The sequence below is a fragment of the Entelurus aequoreus genome, linkage group LG05, assembly GCF_033978785.1.
Source record: "Entelurus aequoreus isolate RoL-2023_Sb linkage group LG05, RoL_Eaeq_v1.1, whole genome shotgun sequence".
Taxonomy (NCBI): domain Eukaryota; kingdom Metazoa; phylum Chordata; class Actinopteri; order Syngnathiformes; family Syngnathidae; genus Entelurus; species Entelurus aequoreus.
Window position 1 is genome coordinate 22982771 of NC_084735.1, and position 15820 is coordinate 22998590.

At 45.8% G+C, this 15820-nt stretch overlaps 2 protein-coding genes and 1 pseudogene across 2 annotated transcripts in view; 1 reads left to right on the top strand and 2 right to left on the bottom strand.

The window, feature by feature from the left end:
• The first annotated feature begins 266 nt into the window (after positions 1-266).
• On the top strand, positions 267-8132 carry brd2a (bromodomain containing 2a). Its single transcript, XM_062047430.1, has 12 exons — positions 267-2142; positions 3377-3683; positions 3753-3890; positions 3962-4103; positions 4175-4374; positions 4446-4976; positions 5045-5173; positions 6162-6350; positions 6421-6659; positions 6745-7064; positions 7140-7265; positions 7342-8132. The coding sequence occupies exons 1-12, from the start codon at positions 2111-2113 to the stop codon at positions 7467-7469; spliced, it is 2481 nt and encodes an 826-aa protein (XP_061903414.1). The 5' UTR covers positions 267-2110; the 3' UTR covers positions 7470-8132.
• A 3929-nt stretch (positions 8133-12061) lies between these two features.
• On the bottom strand, positions 12062-13234 carry LOC133649926 (transcriptional activator protein Pur-alpha-like; annotated as a pseudogene).
• A 326-nt stretch (positions 13235-13560) lies between these two features.
• The window catches only part of LOC133650321 (class I histocompatibility antigen, F10 alpha chain-like), a 13923-nt gene continuing 11663 nt past the window's right edge, over positions 13561-15820 (bottom strand). The window contains exon 7 of the mRNA XM_062047435.1: positions 13561-13849. Within this exon, the coding sequence (XP_061903419.1) occupies positions 13806-13849 (44 nt within the window). The 3' untranslated portion in view covers positions 13561-13805. The remainder of the gene's footprint in view (positions 13850-15820) is intronic.

Below are 15820 nucleotides of genomic sequence, written 5' to 3' on the forward strand. Positions count from 1 at the left end.
GTTAGTGTCTGCTTTTTGAGGACCGTTTCTGTTCATACACGTTTTGTTTTGTCATTTAAATTACATGAACATGTGAGAAATATATTTACAGCCTCTCGAGAATCAAATTATTTGTTTTGTTTTTTAAATACAAAAATATTTTAATCGCAGACTCAGGCGCTTACTAAGCACATTTAAAAATCCCACCTCCTCCTCCTCCCAGGAGGCGCTTCGTGTATGCGGTTTTTGCACGGAAGAGAGCGGCGCCTCTCAAGCAGCCATTGCCGTGACGCATGCGCAGTGCCTCGTCGTGACTACCTCATACGGGCTCGTCAGCAGTCATGTTTTGGAAGAAAAAGGACGCCTCCAACTTCTTTTTGACTGTTGTACACATTTCAACTTTTAGGGACGCTTAGTCGAAGAAGAAGTCGACCGAAAGCAGCGTCGGAGTTAACCACGCCAGCGGCAAGGCTTAAAAACTGCCTTGTCACGTGATCACTCCTGTCCAATCGCTGAGAGACAAGCCCCGCGGAAAAAAGTATGGTCTTTGTTCGGACGTTTTTAGCGACCATGTTTTTCAAAGTTAACGATTTCATCAAGAAGTGATTCGTGGCAGACGAGAGTGGGACGTTTTTTTCTCCCCAGGAAAAGGGCACGTCATGGATCTCTTTGTTCGATGTAGTTTTGAGTGCCACGTCCTTGGCGCGGTCTCGTCACGTGACTCCCCTCCCCCACCCGTCTTCGAGAATGGGAGAAGAAGGCGGACATGTTGGAGGCAATGTGTTGGTTAAAAACTATCCAGGTGGAAGACAAGAAGACATTTTGACGACAGATTTTGCAGGGTCTTTGGATTTAACAATCGTCATTTGTCTTTATTTGATCATTAGGACTTTGGTGGTATACTTTTTACATTTACTTATTTTTTATTAATTAATTTTTTGCATCACAAAGTGTGATTTTCTACAACGTTGGCTGGACATTTTTTCTGACACTGTCTAGATTTAGTTTTACTTTTCACGGCATGTTTGAGTGACATTGTCGAGAGTCTCTAACCTTGGAGTGGGGGATGGGTGTATGCGATTGGCGAAACATTTTCACTTTGGAATGAGTTTGTTTTGGATAGTTTTTGCTGAGCTGACTGCCATTTTGTGAAGACTTAGTCACATCAAACGTGAACGTATTTTTTTAACGGGCTCTTACAAACTTCAGAGAGGCGTTATGGGTCGTTTGAAGTCTTTGAAGAAACTGCGCTGTCTGCCATAAGGGATAATTTCGCTGCCGTCTGGCATAGCAATGGTTAAAGACGATAACCACGTCGAGTGTTTTTCCACCCATTATTACCTTTGTTTGCCACGCGGGACTGTTCCGACTGCAGTTTTAGTCTTAATCCTACGACGAAACACGACTTTTCGTGTAGTTTTAATGCGTCTGTTACGAGTACATCGCGTTTCAGTGTGTCAGGTGATGGTTTATTGTGATACCTGCTCAAAATTCGACGATTTAGCTTGTTGTCGTCGTGTTTAAAGATGGCGACCGGCGCCCGTCTGTGACAGTAAAATGCGGCTCTTCTAGTAGAAGGGGCGGGGCCATAGTGCTTGGATGTGCGCGTGACACGAAAGCTCAACCAATGGGATTACACATGTAACCCCGAAAGCCCGCGTTGTATGTCTATTGGCCAACGGCCGCTTTGGTTTTACATACGTTCACGTAATGTAAGCTGTTAGAAATGCGCTCAACATCCTTGGGAAATGGGAAGCAAAGTCATACATTGAAGCCCAAAACAACCTATGTTAGTCACCAACGGTTGTCCCCACTTTTAACGGCAAAGCAACCGCTTTGAATTTGTGGGTTTCAAAGACTTAACAGGCTGTTCGGGGTCTTTGGGTGTGGTGACGTGAGGGGCAACGTCAGGAGCCAATAGAAACGCAGAGGGCGTGGACGTGTGGAGCGCGCTCGGCCAATGGGGGTCGTTGTCGGTCTATAAAAGAGCGGGTGTATCCAGGCGGGCGCCATTTTCGCGAAGCAGAAGAGACGGACGTCGCCACAGGAGGGAGCCGGTTATAAAAACGGGAAGAGGAACGGAACCGGATCCTGGCTTGACTTAAGTTAAACACAATCCGGATCCATCCTGATGGATATGGCCGTTAACCCGCTCATTGACAGGTATCTACTGGTAAACTTGACTCTAAGCTTCCCGTCGGAGGCAATATTTTGAACTCTTGTCTCATACGGTGCCCTCATTTTTGACGAGCGTTTGATGTCGATGTTCAGTGGGTGCCGACATGTCTCAAACATTAGCGTTGAGCGGAATGCAAATTAAAGCGCAGAGTTAATGACGAAGGACTTAAAAGTGTACAAATTTGGGCCGTGTTAGCATGACGCCAGCGCCATGTTAGTAAACGGCTGCGTTAGCATTAGCGCACCCTAACCCTTTTAACGGTCGTGACCCGTTTGCCACCGCCAATGTGCCACCATTGCTGTGCGTTGGAGGGGCTTGTCTTAGATCGAAACTGCTTTAGCATGTGATGACAAGGCATTGTTGTCATCAGAGTGTTTACTTTGCTGCAGCCGGCTGCACTGACTTCATTTAACCAAAAGCTAATGATCTATCTGGACCACCACATGAGTGGTGGTGTTAGTTTTGGTGGCCGGTTGCCTGGTTACAGAGAGGCCAGTGTCACTCAAACTACTCAATGTTTAATTACTCCACTTGTGTTTACTACTTTTCTCAAGTACATGTTTCACACCACGTTTTTGTCTTATGTTGTACCTCATAAAAACAATAAAGCACACTAACTGACAAAATGTTTCCAGATGCTGTATCATTCAAAATTTGGTGTAATTGATAATTTTTTAAATTCATAAAAGCAAAGTGCACTTTTAAGTGATGGAGGAACGCAATGGCTTGTATACTACTACTAATGTAGTACTATGTAGCACTAAACACAAATAACAGTGAACAGAACCCGGGTTCCTGAAACCCACATTAAATTGTTAATGCATCAGTTCCTGTGATAAGTCTGCATCCTCAATGCATTTGTTTTAAAGAGTAGTCGAGTCATGTCTAACAATGGCAACCGAAGCTCCCCCGTCTGTGGATAGTGGGTTAACTGCTGGCTTAAAAGGTTTGTAGAAGCCCACTTGAACACGTGCACCTCCTAAACAAACCTCTTTGCTCATGGGGGGGTGTGAGGGTTAAACAGGACCATGTGGCTTGATGCGATTACGGTGTATGCCAGCGAGGGGGCGCTGTTTCCCTACAGTTAAAGATGGCGCTTGGTTTGAATATTGAGTATGTTATGTTTTTAAAAGCAGGGAATTGGGTATTGTTATTGCAGAAACAAAACGACTCACCACATGTCAGCCCTGCTAAGATGCTACACTGTGCTCTCCGCAGCTCCCATGGTGGGGTTGAGGTTGGCATAATGGGGCTCACAGCAATGGACCAGGGTTCTGGCACAGCTGCAAAACGAATCCGGAAACCGTCCCTGCTTTACGAGGGCTTTGAGAGTCCTGGGATTCCTCTGTACAACCAGACGACTCACTTTGGTACCCTGCAGCCTGTGGCGAAAGACGTGGGCCGTGCGGGGAAGATGACCAACCAGCTCCAGTTCCTGCAGAAGGTCTTGCTGAAGTCTTTGTGGCGCCATCACTTTGCCTGGCCCTTCCACCAGCCCGTAGACGCCGTCAAGCTCAATCTGCCTGTGAGTACCTCCTCGATGTTAGCTCCGCCATTTAAACGCAGTGTTGTGATTCTTCGCGTCTCTTTGCAGGATTATCACAAGATCATCAAGACGCCCATGGACATGGGCACCATTAAGAGGAGGCTCGAGAATAACTTCTACTCCAGTGCCAGTGAATGCATACAGGATTTTAACACCATGTTTACCAACTGCTACATTTACAACAAGGTAATGATTCTACTTCCCGGACCCATACGTGGGATAACACGCTGCTCACTTGTCACATGTTCCTCTCCTAGCCATCTGATGACATCGTGTTGATGGCCCAGTTGCTGGAGAAAGCATTTCTGCAGAAAGTGGCCCAGATGCCCCCCGAGGAGTTCGAGCTGGCCCCCCCACCTGCGCGCAGTAGACAAATGAAAGTTGGGAGGCGCGGCAAATGTGAGTACCAGTGAACGCAGACGGTAGACAGCTTTTAACAAACAACTTGAACATTGTCTCTGCGGTCTCAGTCCCAGGAGGAGTGACCACCGCTCACCAGGTGCCAGCGGTCTCTCAGTCGGCGTACTCGCCGCCCACTCCAGAGACCCCCGAATGCATCATCTCAATCCCTCCGCAGACCATCTTGACCAAGAGCCTGCAGCTCACAATGCCGAGTGAGCACGGCATCCCCTCCATGACTGGCCTGCCCCCCACGCAGCCCACTACCAAGGTGAGAGTCCACGGAGAAGATGGGAACAATAAAGCTGAACTGTCTTGACGCCTCTTGTTTTCTTGTCACAGAAAAAAGGCGTCAAGAGGAAAGCAGACACGACTACACCCACCACAGTAGCCATGCCCATCATGAGTGGCATGGGGATGGGCATGGGGATGGGTATGGGTGTGGGGCTTGACTCTCCGCTCACTCTCAGTGCTTTAGGAGTGGAGCACAACTCTGAACTGGGCCTCAGTCAGGATCTGGGCCTCAGTCCAGGCCTGGGCTTCAGCCAGGGCTTGGGCATGAGTGCAGGCCACGGTGCAATCACAATGGGTGGCATGGGTGGCAAAGCACCTGGGGGCTGCAGGCGAGGAGTGAGCGGGCGGCCCATCAAGCCCCCCAACAAGGATTTGCCCGACTCCATCTTGCCGACGCCGACTCGTCGCAGCAAGCTGAGCCCCCAGCTTCGCTACTGCAGCGGGGTCCTGAAGGAGCTGCTGTCAAAGAAGCATGCAGCCTACGCCTGGCCTTTCTACAAGCCTGTAGATGCATCCTCGCTTGGTCTCCATGACTACCACGAAATTATCAAGCAGCCCATGGACCTCAGTACCATCAAGGTAGATGGCACCCTCTGTTTTCACTTGTGATGTTACTTTAAACGTCTTACATTCTGAACTGTCTGCAGAGGAAGATGGACGGCAGAGAGTATGTCAGCGCTCAACAGTTAGCCGCAGATGTCAGGCTGATGTTCTCCAACTGCTACAAGTACAACCCCCCTGATCACGACGTGGTGGCCATGGCTCGAAAGCTCCAGGTAACTTGACCGTGTAATTAGGGCTGGGTCGATAAAACGATATCAATATATATCGCAACAGACAGAATGGATAGCAATAAAAAAAAATGCGTTCGATAAAACGCTCTGAACAAACCGAAAGGAATAAAGCATGTTTAGTTGCGTGAACAAAAGCAACCTAGCAAAACAGGAAGTGATTAGTGAAGAATGGGAGGGACACATCGAACGCGCATCCACTATTAAGTTTTGTTGTGCCGTTTCGCTGTTAATTCTCTGCACGGAGTGAGAAGAGAGTCAAAACGAGGGCTGCAGAGAGCAAAGAAAGTGTGGATAAAACAGGAAGAGTCACCATGACAGTATGGTAGTTTGTTGGATTCTGTCAAACAAACCCTAGTCCTCATCTTTTTTCAACTCTCAACCATTCCCTATCTTGATGTACGGAAACAACATGTAGGAACTCAAGTTTAAGACTATCTAGACAAAATATAAAATTTTTCTACTTTAAAATAATTTTGTCCAATAATATTTAAATAATAAATTACTGCAAAACATCACTTTCTTTTCATACTTGAATAATAACAAACCCAATTAAATGTTACACATACCATGTAACCTTCCTGGCAGTAAACCTGCAAAAAAAATTGCTATTCTGAGGTTTTGATGTTTGCATTTACCCCTTATTTTGGCACCTTAATACAAGGTTATTGGGTGTTTTTTGTGATTTTAGAAAATGTCTTGTTTTCCATGGTTGTGTTGACATTTATTTTTCCTTGATAGCTGATGGGATTATAATCTTAAAGGTTACATTTAACTTTTTTTTCCCTGGTCCATATTTTCCATTTTCCTTTTTTTTTTTCCTGGTCCATATTTTCCATAGGTCCTATCAATAATTATCGATCAGTATAAAAAACTTAGTTTTCAGCCCAGCCCTAGGTGTAATACACCACGTCGCCGAAAAAGAAAGCTGCTGTTTCAATGCACTAAATTGATGTTTGCCAATCTCCACCAGGATGTGTTTGAGTTCCGCTTCGCCAAGATGCCAGATGAGCAGCCAGCACCTCCGAGCTCCTCGTCTTCCTCTTCATCATCATCTTCCTCGTCGTCTGAGCTGACCAGCGAGGAAAGCGAGAGCGAGAGCAGCCCGAGTTCCGACTCTGAGGAGGAGCGGGCCAACCGCCTGGCCGAGCTGCAGGAACAGGTGTGCAGGAAACGTCCGCCACATCTCGCTATCGCCTGACTGACCACCGCCTTGTGACCTTTCTCCTCAGCTAAAAGCTGTCCATGAGCAGCTTACTGCTCTCTCCCAAGGCCCCATTGTTAAGCCCAAGAAAAAGAAAGACAAAAAGAAGAAGAAGAAGAGCGAGAAGCATCGGAAGATGGACGAGGAGTTGGTGCAGATTAAAGCGGCCAAGCCACCCAAAGCCAAAGCTCCCAAAACCAAGAGCAGCAAGGCAGGGGGCCTTTCTCTCATGCCAATCAAAAAGGCTCAGAGCAAGAAAAAGAGCAAGTGAGTACTGACACCTGCTGGAGAATGTTGTTAGTGCTGGTTGATGACAGCATCCTAACCAGTCTCCACCTTTGCTCCTCCCTAGGTCCAAAAAGGGAAGCATGATGTTCAACATACCTCAAGCTCTCTCGGAGCCCATAATCCCTCATTTCGACTCCGACGAGGAGGAGGAGACTGCGCCCATGTCGTACGACGAGAAGCGTCAGCTCAGCCTCGACATCAACAAGCTGCCCGGCGAGAAGCTGGGCCGCGTCGTCTACATCATCCAATCACGCGAGCCGTCGCTCCGAGACACCAACCCCGAGGAAATCGAGATCGACTTCGAGACGCTGAAGCCGTCGACGCTGCGGGAGCTGGAGCGATACGTCATGACGTGTCTGAGGAAGAAGCCCCGCAAGCCCTACGGTGAGCCAAAGGAATCGAACGACAAGAGCCTGGGAGCTCTAACAGATGGTTAACTTTTGGTGTCTTTTCCTCAAGCAATTAAAAACAGTGCGGGAAAGTCTCGTGAGGAGCTGGCACTGGAGAAACAACTGGAGTTGGAAAGAAGGCTGATGGACGTCAGCGGGCAGCTCAACTCTGGGAAGAAGCCCAAAAAAGCCAAGTGTAAGGCGCCCCTCCCCCGCTTCCCACACGACTGTCCTTGTGTGTCAATCATCACATTTGATCTTTTCTTTCATAGTGGAGAAACCTGCCACCGAGTCCAGCACTCAGCCATCACGCCTCAGCGCCAGCAGCTCCTCAGACTCGTCCTCATCCTCCTCCTCCTCGTCCTCTTCCTCAGACACCAGCGAGTCCGACTCTGGCTGAGAAGCAGAACCCTTTTACAAAACAAAAAAAACGGGGGCCGTATGTGACAGACCCCGCATGCACCACTTCCTGCTAAGTGGACTGGATCGGCAGAGCGGGCCAGGTGACACCAGGACCTGTAGTCCGACTGTCAGACCAGGAAAGTTGGTGCCCTCCTGCTCTCGGCTCACTCGTCTGTCCACAAGAGGGATGGAGGGAAGCGGGTGACTTGTTTCGGGTCCAGGGGGTTCTGAAGCGGGCTTAGTGAAGGGTGCGTCACAGGAGAGAAGCGCCGAGGAGTCTGTCTTCTGGACATGATTTCCCTTCCTCCTGTGCTCGCTCTCTTGACAGTGTGTAGATGTTCTGTACAGTTATAGAACTTTTCTTTTATAAAGAAGCATTTTACTTCCCTCTGTGGGAACCCGGCAGACAGTGAAATGTGTGAGAGTGTGCGCGCGCGCAGCCTGGTAAGGTTTGGTAAGTTTTGACGCAGGCGTTGAAAAAGGGGTGTGGTTCAGTAGCTCCACGCGTGTGCTAGTTTGTGGCGTGCTGCTCTAACGGTGTGATGTTGTACATTTAGTCTAAGTTAAAGTTTCTTCCTGTTTGTTTTTCCTGATTCTCTGCACACTTGTTTGCTCCTTGTGACCAATTTGCTAATAAAAAGCTGCCAGGATGCCCAAATGATTTTGTGATGGCCTCTATTGTTCTTTTTTTTTTCTTTCTACAAATTAGAAGTTTGGTTTCTGTTAAGTAAAATATTCACAGTTACTGGAATAGTTGGTAAATATTCTAAAATCCAAATGATAGACAATTTTACACAAATTTACACTTGATTTTCACTTATGCTTTTAAGGTTAATAATAGATTGTATTTGTAAAAAGCACTTTACATTGAGCAAACAACCTCAAAGTGCTACAGTGTATTGGAAAAAAAAAGGTTCAGTAGCTTTAATGTGAAACACTGGTGGGTTGACACACTAAAAAAGTACGGTATTTGTAGGTTACTGGAAAAGCATCTCACAAAAGGATGGCTATTTGCATTTTTTTAATGATCAACATATTGCCAGTTTTTGCGGTTTTGCAATTTTCGTGCTTTCAAAGCTGTACATCAATATGTGGATGATATATAATGCGTACTTCGTGCGAGTTGTGACAATGTAATGCCGTCCCAAACCCATTGTGTGATGTGCACTTTAATGCCGGAAATGGCGCATGCAATATTTACCCGCTTCCACCACTATCATTTTCAACTTTACATACATAGGTACAAACCACACAGATTGGATGCGAGACGACAGTTCCTTTGACATACTTTTAATCCACGCTAATCTACATCATATACACTTTATAGACCCCGCGGCGTCAGTGTCCACCCACTGTCTTAACATAAGCACGGCCGCCATCTTGCGGCAGTCATGCGCTCTCCTTGTAGAGATCCCTAAATACGTCAATTAACTGCGTGCCAACAGAAAGTTGGTAGGATTTGTGTTATACAAAACAAATAAAATGTGGTTTTAAATAAAGTAAACGGCAATAAAATCGATTAAGATTAACAAGTCACGATTTACTTCTAATATGACGGCGTGGCGAAGTTGGTAGAGTGGCTGTGCCGGCAATCGGAGTGTTGCTGGTTACTGGGGTTCAATTCCCACCTTCTACCTTCCTAGTCACGTCCGTTGTGTCCTTGGGCAAGACACTTCACCCTTTGCCTCTGATGGCTGCTGGTTAGCGCCTTGCATGGCAGCTCCCGCCATCAGTGTGTGAATGTGTGTGTGAATGGGTAAATGTGGAAATACTGTCAAAGCGCTTTGAGTACCTTGAAGGTAGAAAAGCGCTATACAAGTATAACCCATTTATCATTTATTATAATATACACAACTTGTACATAATAGAGCCACTAGAGGGCACGCTAGGCTCATGTGTGTGGGTGACTGCTTAAGTATATATAGCGAAGAAGAACAAACCACCAGGTGTCCTTATAAATAGACGCAGCATTGGCTGCTGTGACGCGAGAAATTCGGCCGCCATCTTGAAGTGGTGATGAGGAGCCGGCGAGCAGCCTAAACTGACAGTTGACAGGTAGAAAACAAAGATACGGGGGCTGGTGTTCAGCGTTTTTCCAGCTCAAATGAGCGGACTGTTGAAAATACGGATCGGGGGATTTCTTTTCACAAGTAAGATTTAACATTTACGTGCTATTGGTTGTATTTTGTGAAAAGAATATTACCACAGAGTTGAGAAGGAGCAAAGATCTTCAATAGTACTGAACTCGTAGCCGCGAGCAAACAAGATTATGACCATAATAGAATTGCTTCTCAATGAAATTAATGAAATTTAAAAATGTCATACTTGAATAATATAAAGTTGAAATAAATTATGAAGATAAAGATTGTAAAAGCCAACAGGGGTAAAAGTTAGGACCACGGTCCAGATTCTGTAGGGGGTAATATATGTTAGCTAACTAGACAATCAGATGGACAGTGGCTATACAGTATTATACAAGTCTGAATTTAGTCTAGCTTTTCCAACCCAATTTTGTGTAGCCCACCTTCATGAAACTTTTATCCAAAACCACATACATAAAAAATACATATAAAACAATCACTGTAAACATTATCATTTAAGAGAAGAATGTAATTCAAAATATCAATACAGAGTGTCAAAACAGAATAAAGTCTGTTGCTGCAGCAACAGAGATACAGTCTATACAATATATAGATATCTAATGTATTCATACATTGTTTATGTAGGATATACGCATGTATATATAACGTAATCATATTGTTTCTTGAATTTAAAAATAGCTGACCGTTTTTTTCCCCCTTCTCTGGGATTATATTCCCAGTTTTGATCTCGGACGTCTGGTCACTTATAGCCAGTGTTGGGACTGACGCGTTACAAAGTAACGCCGTTAGTTTCGGCGGTAACTAGTAATCTAACGTGTAAAATGTTATATTCAGTATCTCAGTTACCGTTGCTACATGATGTGTTACTGCGTTATTTTACGTAATTTTTTATGTAGTATCGGCTAGAAACAGAAGATCTGAGTGTGTTTTATTGGAGCGCTGCGGTGTCGTCCTTCTGATTCTTCTTGTGTCACAAGCCGGAGGCGCGCTCTGTGTGTGTCTGGGTGTGGGTGTGGGTGAGGGTTGTGGGGAGGGGGGGGGGGGGGGAGGGGGGGGGGCGTGTCTGTGTTTACTAACAACGGAGCCGCAGTCAAGTGTCTTAACATGGAGATATTCTCCCTTCTTTTCTTTTGTCGAGCACAAAGAAAAGAACATTTTAGTTAAATGTAAGTTGTGTCTTGGATCAAAGATCCTATCTACTGCCCAAAACAACAATTCAAATCTGCCTGGTTAGGCTTTGTGTATGTCACGTGTGCCTTCCTTAGGTGAAGCCAGGTTTACAGCTATGTTGTTATTATGCTGTTTGTTACTTATGTATGCTATGTTGCAGCTATTTAAAATAGTTTTGTCAATTTGTTTTTAATTTTAATTTTCCTGAGGGAACTCTCCTGAAGGAATCAATAAAGTACTATCTATCTATCTATCTATCTATCTATCTATCTATCTATCTATCTATCTTGTTGTGGCCTGAAATAAATTGGCCCTTTGAAACATATCTTTGTCTTTGTGTGTTGTATGTAGACCACATTGCTTAGCAGATTTCAGTGATGCAAATGCATGTAAAGTTGATCAACAGATTGTCTTATTCTCCAGTGCAATAACAGTACTGAAATGAAGGCTAAAACGGCATTAATGGGAGCTTTTAAAAAAAAAAAGGGAAAAAAAAGGAACTAAATAGTTACTTTTCACAGTAACGCATTACTTTTTGTTGTAAGTAACTGAGTTAGTAACTGAGTTACTTTTGAAATAAAGTAACTAGTACATGTAATTAGTTACTGGTTTTCAGTAACTAACCCAACACTGCTTATAGCATATAAGAATATTCTATTACTGTTAAGCAAACTATGAATAATAAAACATGTGTACTTTATCATAGCTACACGTATAAGAAAAAACCGCGTGAAAATCAGTGGTATTCAGTGAGGTAAGATGAATTAAATGTGCTGACAGTTCATTGCTCCTGCCCAATGAATTGCACTGAGTGGAGCGGATCACCACTCCAAGATGGCGGCCCCGTGTCTCGTCAGTAGCGCTCGATGCTGCGTACCCTTAAAAGATGTTTTGCAGGTGTCTGTCATTAACTGATGTCCTACCTGATGAAATTATAGGCGTGTTTGTGAAGAATAAAACGACTGTCTTACATTTGTTTTAACTGGAAACATAACATGTAGCAATGAATATCATTTTAAAACAATTACAGGATGCAGTTTGTGATTGTTTTTAACTTCCTAATTTACACAAATTATACGACACACCGTGACGACGTCTGGACATATGACTGCCGCAAGATGGCGGACAGCTTGACGGATGTTACGGCCAATGGGTGAGGGCGGACCTACGTCACTTCCGCCTACCAATCCCCTAGCAACCGGGAATTCGTTGAAAACAAACCAGCTCACAGCGAACACAGCATTGACCGAAAAAGCATTTAACGAGCGTTGTGGCTTGGAAGTCGGCGTTAAATCCTTAATTTACGCATTTTTACTTATTCGCATATCGTGTGAAAAAACGAAAATGTATTATTTGCGTCAGACTCGTCTCAGTGAACTTTAAAGCTTCTCAGGCTTAGCTTAGCTTGCTAGTTAGCTTAGCCTGCGCGCTACTAAGAAAGAGACGCGGAAGTTATCAACAACTTTGTGTGAACACGCCGTACTTGTTGGAGCCCACGTCGAAGAAGAAGCGCTTGTTGTCCACAGTCATCGACGAGCCCTCCGGCAGCTCCGCGGGCTCCTCGTCCACGCCGTAATCATCAATAAATTTGGCCAAAGCGTCGCGGAACTCGATAAGTCCCTGCACCGGGAGCGCGATGGTCCGACCCCAAGCCGGGCCCCCTGTTCACGGTCTGCCGGATCCTCAAGAACCGTCCCCGCTGGTTCTCTTTCAGGTCCATGTAGTACTTCCGATTCTCCCGCACTGGGAACTCGCTTTTCAGGGCCCGCCGCGGCTCATCCTGCACCATGCCCGGGTTGCTGGGACCCAACTGGGCGTAGTGTTCGATGAAGTCCCCCAAGTAGTCGCGGAACTCGACCGCCACCGACATAGACAGCGTGAGGCGGCTCTTGTTGCCACCGGCCCTGACTTCGGCTATCTTCAAGAAGCGGCCTTTGGCGTTCTGCTTGACGTCCAAGTAGAAGCGTTCGTTTTCCCGGTGTAAAGCTGCGAGCCATTTGTCTCGTCTCTGTGGGCTTTTATCACGCTTTGGCAGAACAAAATACAACCTTTGTTTCCCCTGTTTCCAGTTGTGGTTAGCACAATCAAAAACAACACATTTTTTCGGCATTTTGGAGGCAGAATGACGGGTTTAACCAGCGTAAGTCGACAGGTTAAAGAGTAATGGCGACGGTTTGTTTTCAACGCCAGTCTGGTTGCTATGGCTCGAAGAACCCGTATGTAGCTCAGTTGCCCGGATGTCGGCCCTCACCCATCCGTGAGTTGGAGTCTGACTGCAATGTATGTCTGTGCTCCACACCACTAGTAGAAGGTAGTTGTGGCGTTAGTTTATTCCGAACATGAATACAATTACAACATGATACACCAGTTTCTAATTACATGACATATATTACAATGAAAATAGCGCCGCTTAGCATTGAAGCTAATATAGAGAAGGTATACATAGAGCAATACTGACCACTTAAGCCTGCTTCTCAACCAACGGGATCATCTTAAACGGAGACAATCTGGCTTCATGCAATGTTGTACCTTTAGTGCTGACGCCTTTCTTCTTACTTTGTCTTCTACTCTTCTTAACTTATGTGTGCACAAGTGCAATTTGGCGACATGTAATGGTTAACAGCACAACTTCCGGTTTTTATCGGTATTAAAAAATAAAAGCACATATTACAAAATAAACTCGACATTACGCCTGCTGTTAAACTAACCAAGCGGATGGTCTTGGAGTCCGTTCCAGTCTAGTGCAGGTCTACGATCTTAGGTCTTGCCCATGGCGGTGGTGTAAACGTTAAAGAAAGCAGTGCGAGGCGCGTGGAAAACAAATGGATTTATTGACAAAGAAATGACACTTTGATATTGATAGTAAGCAGCGGTGATTAAAAAAAAAAAAAAAAGAAGAAATCCTTGAGATGTCAAGGTGATTCCCGAATGATTTCATAACGACCAACGTTTGAGCCTAACGTCTTTTCTAAGCCAAAGAAGAATATATGGTATAACGTGAGGAGCAATCGCATAAAGAAGAAAGCACATCTCCGTCTCATCTCCAAGTGTGATGACGTCTTTCAGCGATGGACACATCTCTCTGTGTTCCAGCGCACTAAGCATCCTGGAGGAAGAAGATGACTCAGCACATTCCCGACAAACTGCATTGTAGACATCAAGTCATGGATGGCGGTGAATTTCCTACAGCTCAACCAGTTTTTAGTTGCAGACCCTGAACACCAGGGGGAGAAACTTCCACCAAAATTACAAGATTTTTAACCAACGCTATAATAAATCAGGGTGTGATTTTTTGACTCAGAGCGGACTTTCATCCCACATATTAAAAATATTACACTTTTTTTTTTTTTTTATCATCTTGAAAACAGAGCCTCCCTAAAAGAATATCAGAAGTCTAAAATGATTACAAAACTCAGCTGCATGCGTGCTGACGAGGACCAGGGGGCGGGCGCACATTACACCAGTTGTTAAGTCGCTGCATTGGCTCCCGGTTCTCTTCATCCATCCATCTTCTTCCGCTTATCAGAGGTCGGGTCGCGGGGGCAGCAGCCTAAGCAGGGAAGCCCAGACGTCCCTCTCCCCAGCCACTATGTCCAGCTCTTCCCGGGGGATCCCGAGGTGTTTCCAGGCCAGCCGGGAGACATAGTCTTCCCAACGTGTCCTCCTACCGGTCGGACGTGCCCTAACACCTCCCTGGGGAGGCGTTCGGGTGGCATCCTGGCCAGATGCCCGAACCACCTCATCTGGCTCCTCTCCATGTGGAGGAGCAGCGGCTTTACTTTGAGCTTATCTCTAAGGGAGAGCCCCGCCATCCAGGTGAGGAAACTCATTTCGTCCGCTTGTACCCGTGATCTTATCCTTTCGGTCATAACCCAAAGCTCAGGACCATAGGTGAGGATGGGAACGTGGATCGACCGGTAAATTGAGAGCTTTGCCTTCCGGCTCAGCTCCTTCTTCACCACAACGGATCGATACAGCGTCCGCATTACTGAAGACGCCGCACCGATCCGCCTGTCAATCTCACGATCCACTCTTCCCTCACTTGTGAACAAGACTCCGAGGTACTTGAACTCCTCCACTTGGGGCAAGGTCTCCACACCAACTTGGAGATGTTGGTGTGGAGACTCCTCCACCCATTTCCGGGCGAGAACCATGGACTCGGACTTGGAGGTGCTGGTTCTCATACCAGTCCTCTTCAGGGTCGATTTTAAAGTTCAATTATTAGTTTTTACGCGTCTTTATGGCCCTTGCGCCTTCTTGTCTGACCTGATTTTTTTACTGTATCAACCCCCTCGCAGATCCTGAGGTCCCCTGGCCTTTTAGCTTTACCGAATACCAGAACAAAGGCCCACGCTGAGGCGGCATTTAGCCACTTTGGCCCCCACCTGTGGAACAGCTTGCCAGAGAGCGTTTAAATAAAATAAAAAAAGGCTAAAACACACATTTTTAATCAGGCTTTTTAGTGATCATCTTTAAAAAAAATACTACTATAATTTTATCTAATGTTAGTTATATTTATGGTAAATAAATGGTAAATGGGTTATACTTGTATAGTGCTTTTCTTCAAGGTACTCAAAGCGCTTTGACACTATTTCCCCATTCACCCATTCACACACACACTTTCACACACTGATGGCGGGAGCTGCCATGCAAGGCCCTAACCACGACCCATCAGGTGCAAGGGTGAAGTGTCTTGCTCAAGGACACAACGGACGTGACGAGGTTGGTAGAAGGTGGGGATCGAACCAGGAACCCTCAGGTTGCTGGCACGGCCACTCTCCCAACCGCGCCCCCCATACATACATTTCATTTTTTTACATACGTATATTTTATCATATATTTATAGGGGTGTAACGGTACGTGTATTTGTATTGAACCGTTTCGGTACGGGGGTTCCGGTTCGTTTCGAAGGTGTACCGAACGAGTTTCCACACGGACATATTAAGTAGCGTATAGCACGTTATGTAAACAATGCACACCGAGGCACAACACACGGCATGCTGGCAGCTAACGGGCTACGATAGACTGACCATACGTCCTCTTTTCACCGGACATGTCCTCTTTTGTGGAGCTGTTA

Excerpts from the sequence above, each read along its gene's own strand:
- brd2a (XM_062047430.1), top strand. The coding sequence starts at position 2,111 with ATGGATATGGCCGTTAACCCGCTCATTGACAG. Across the intron at positions 4,104-4,174 it reads AGTTGGGAGGCGCGGCAAAT|TCCCAGGAGGAGTGACCACC; the intron begins GTGAGTACCAGT and ends CTGCGGTCTCAG. Across the intron at positions 4,977-5,044 it reads TGGACCTCAGTACCATCAAG|AGGAAGATGGACGGCAGAGA; the intron begins GTAGATGGCACC and ends AACTGTCTGCAG.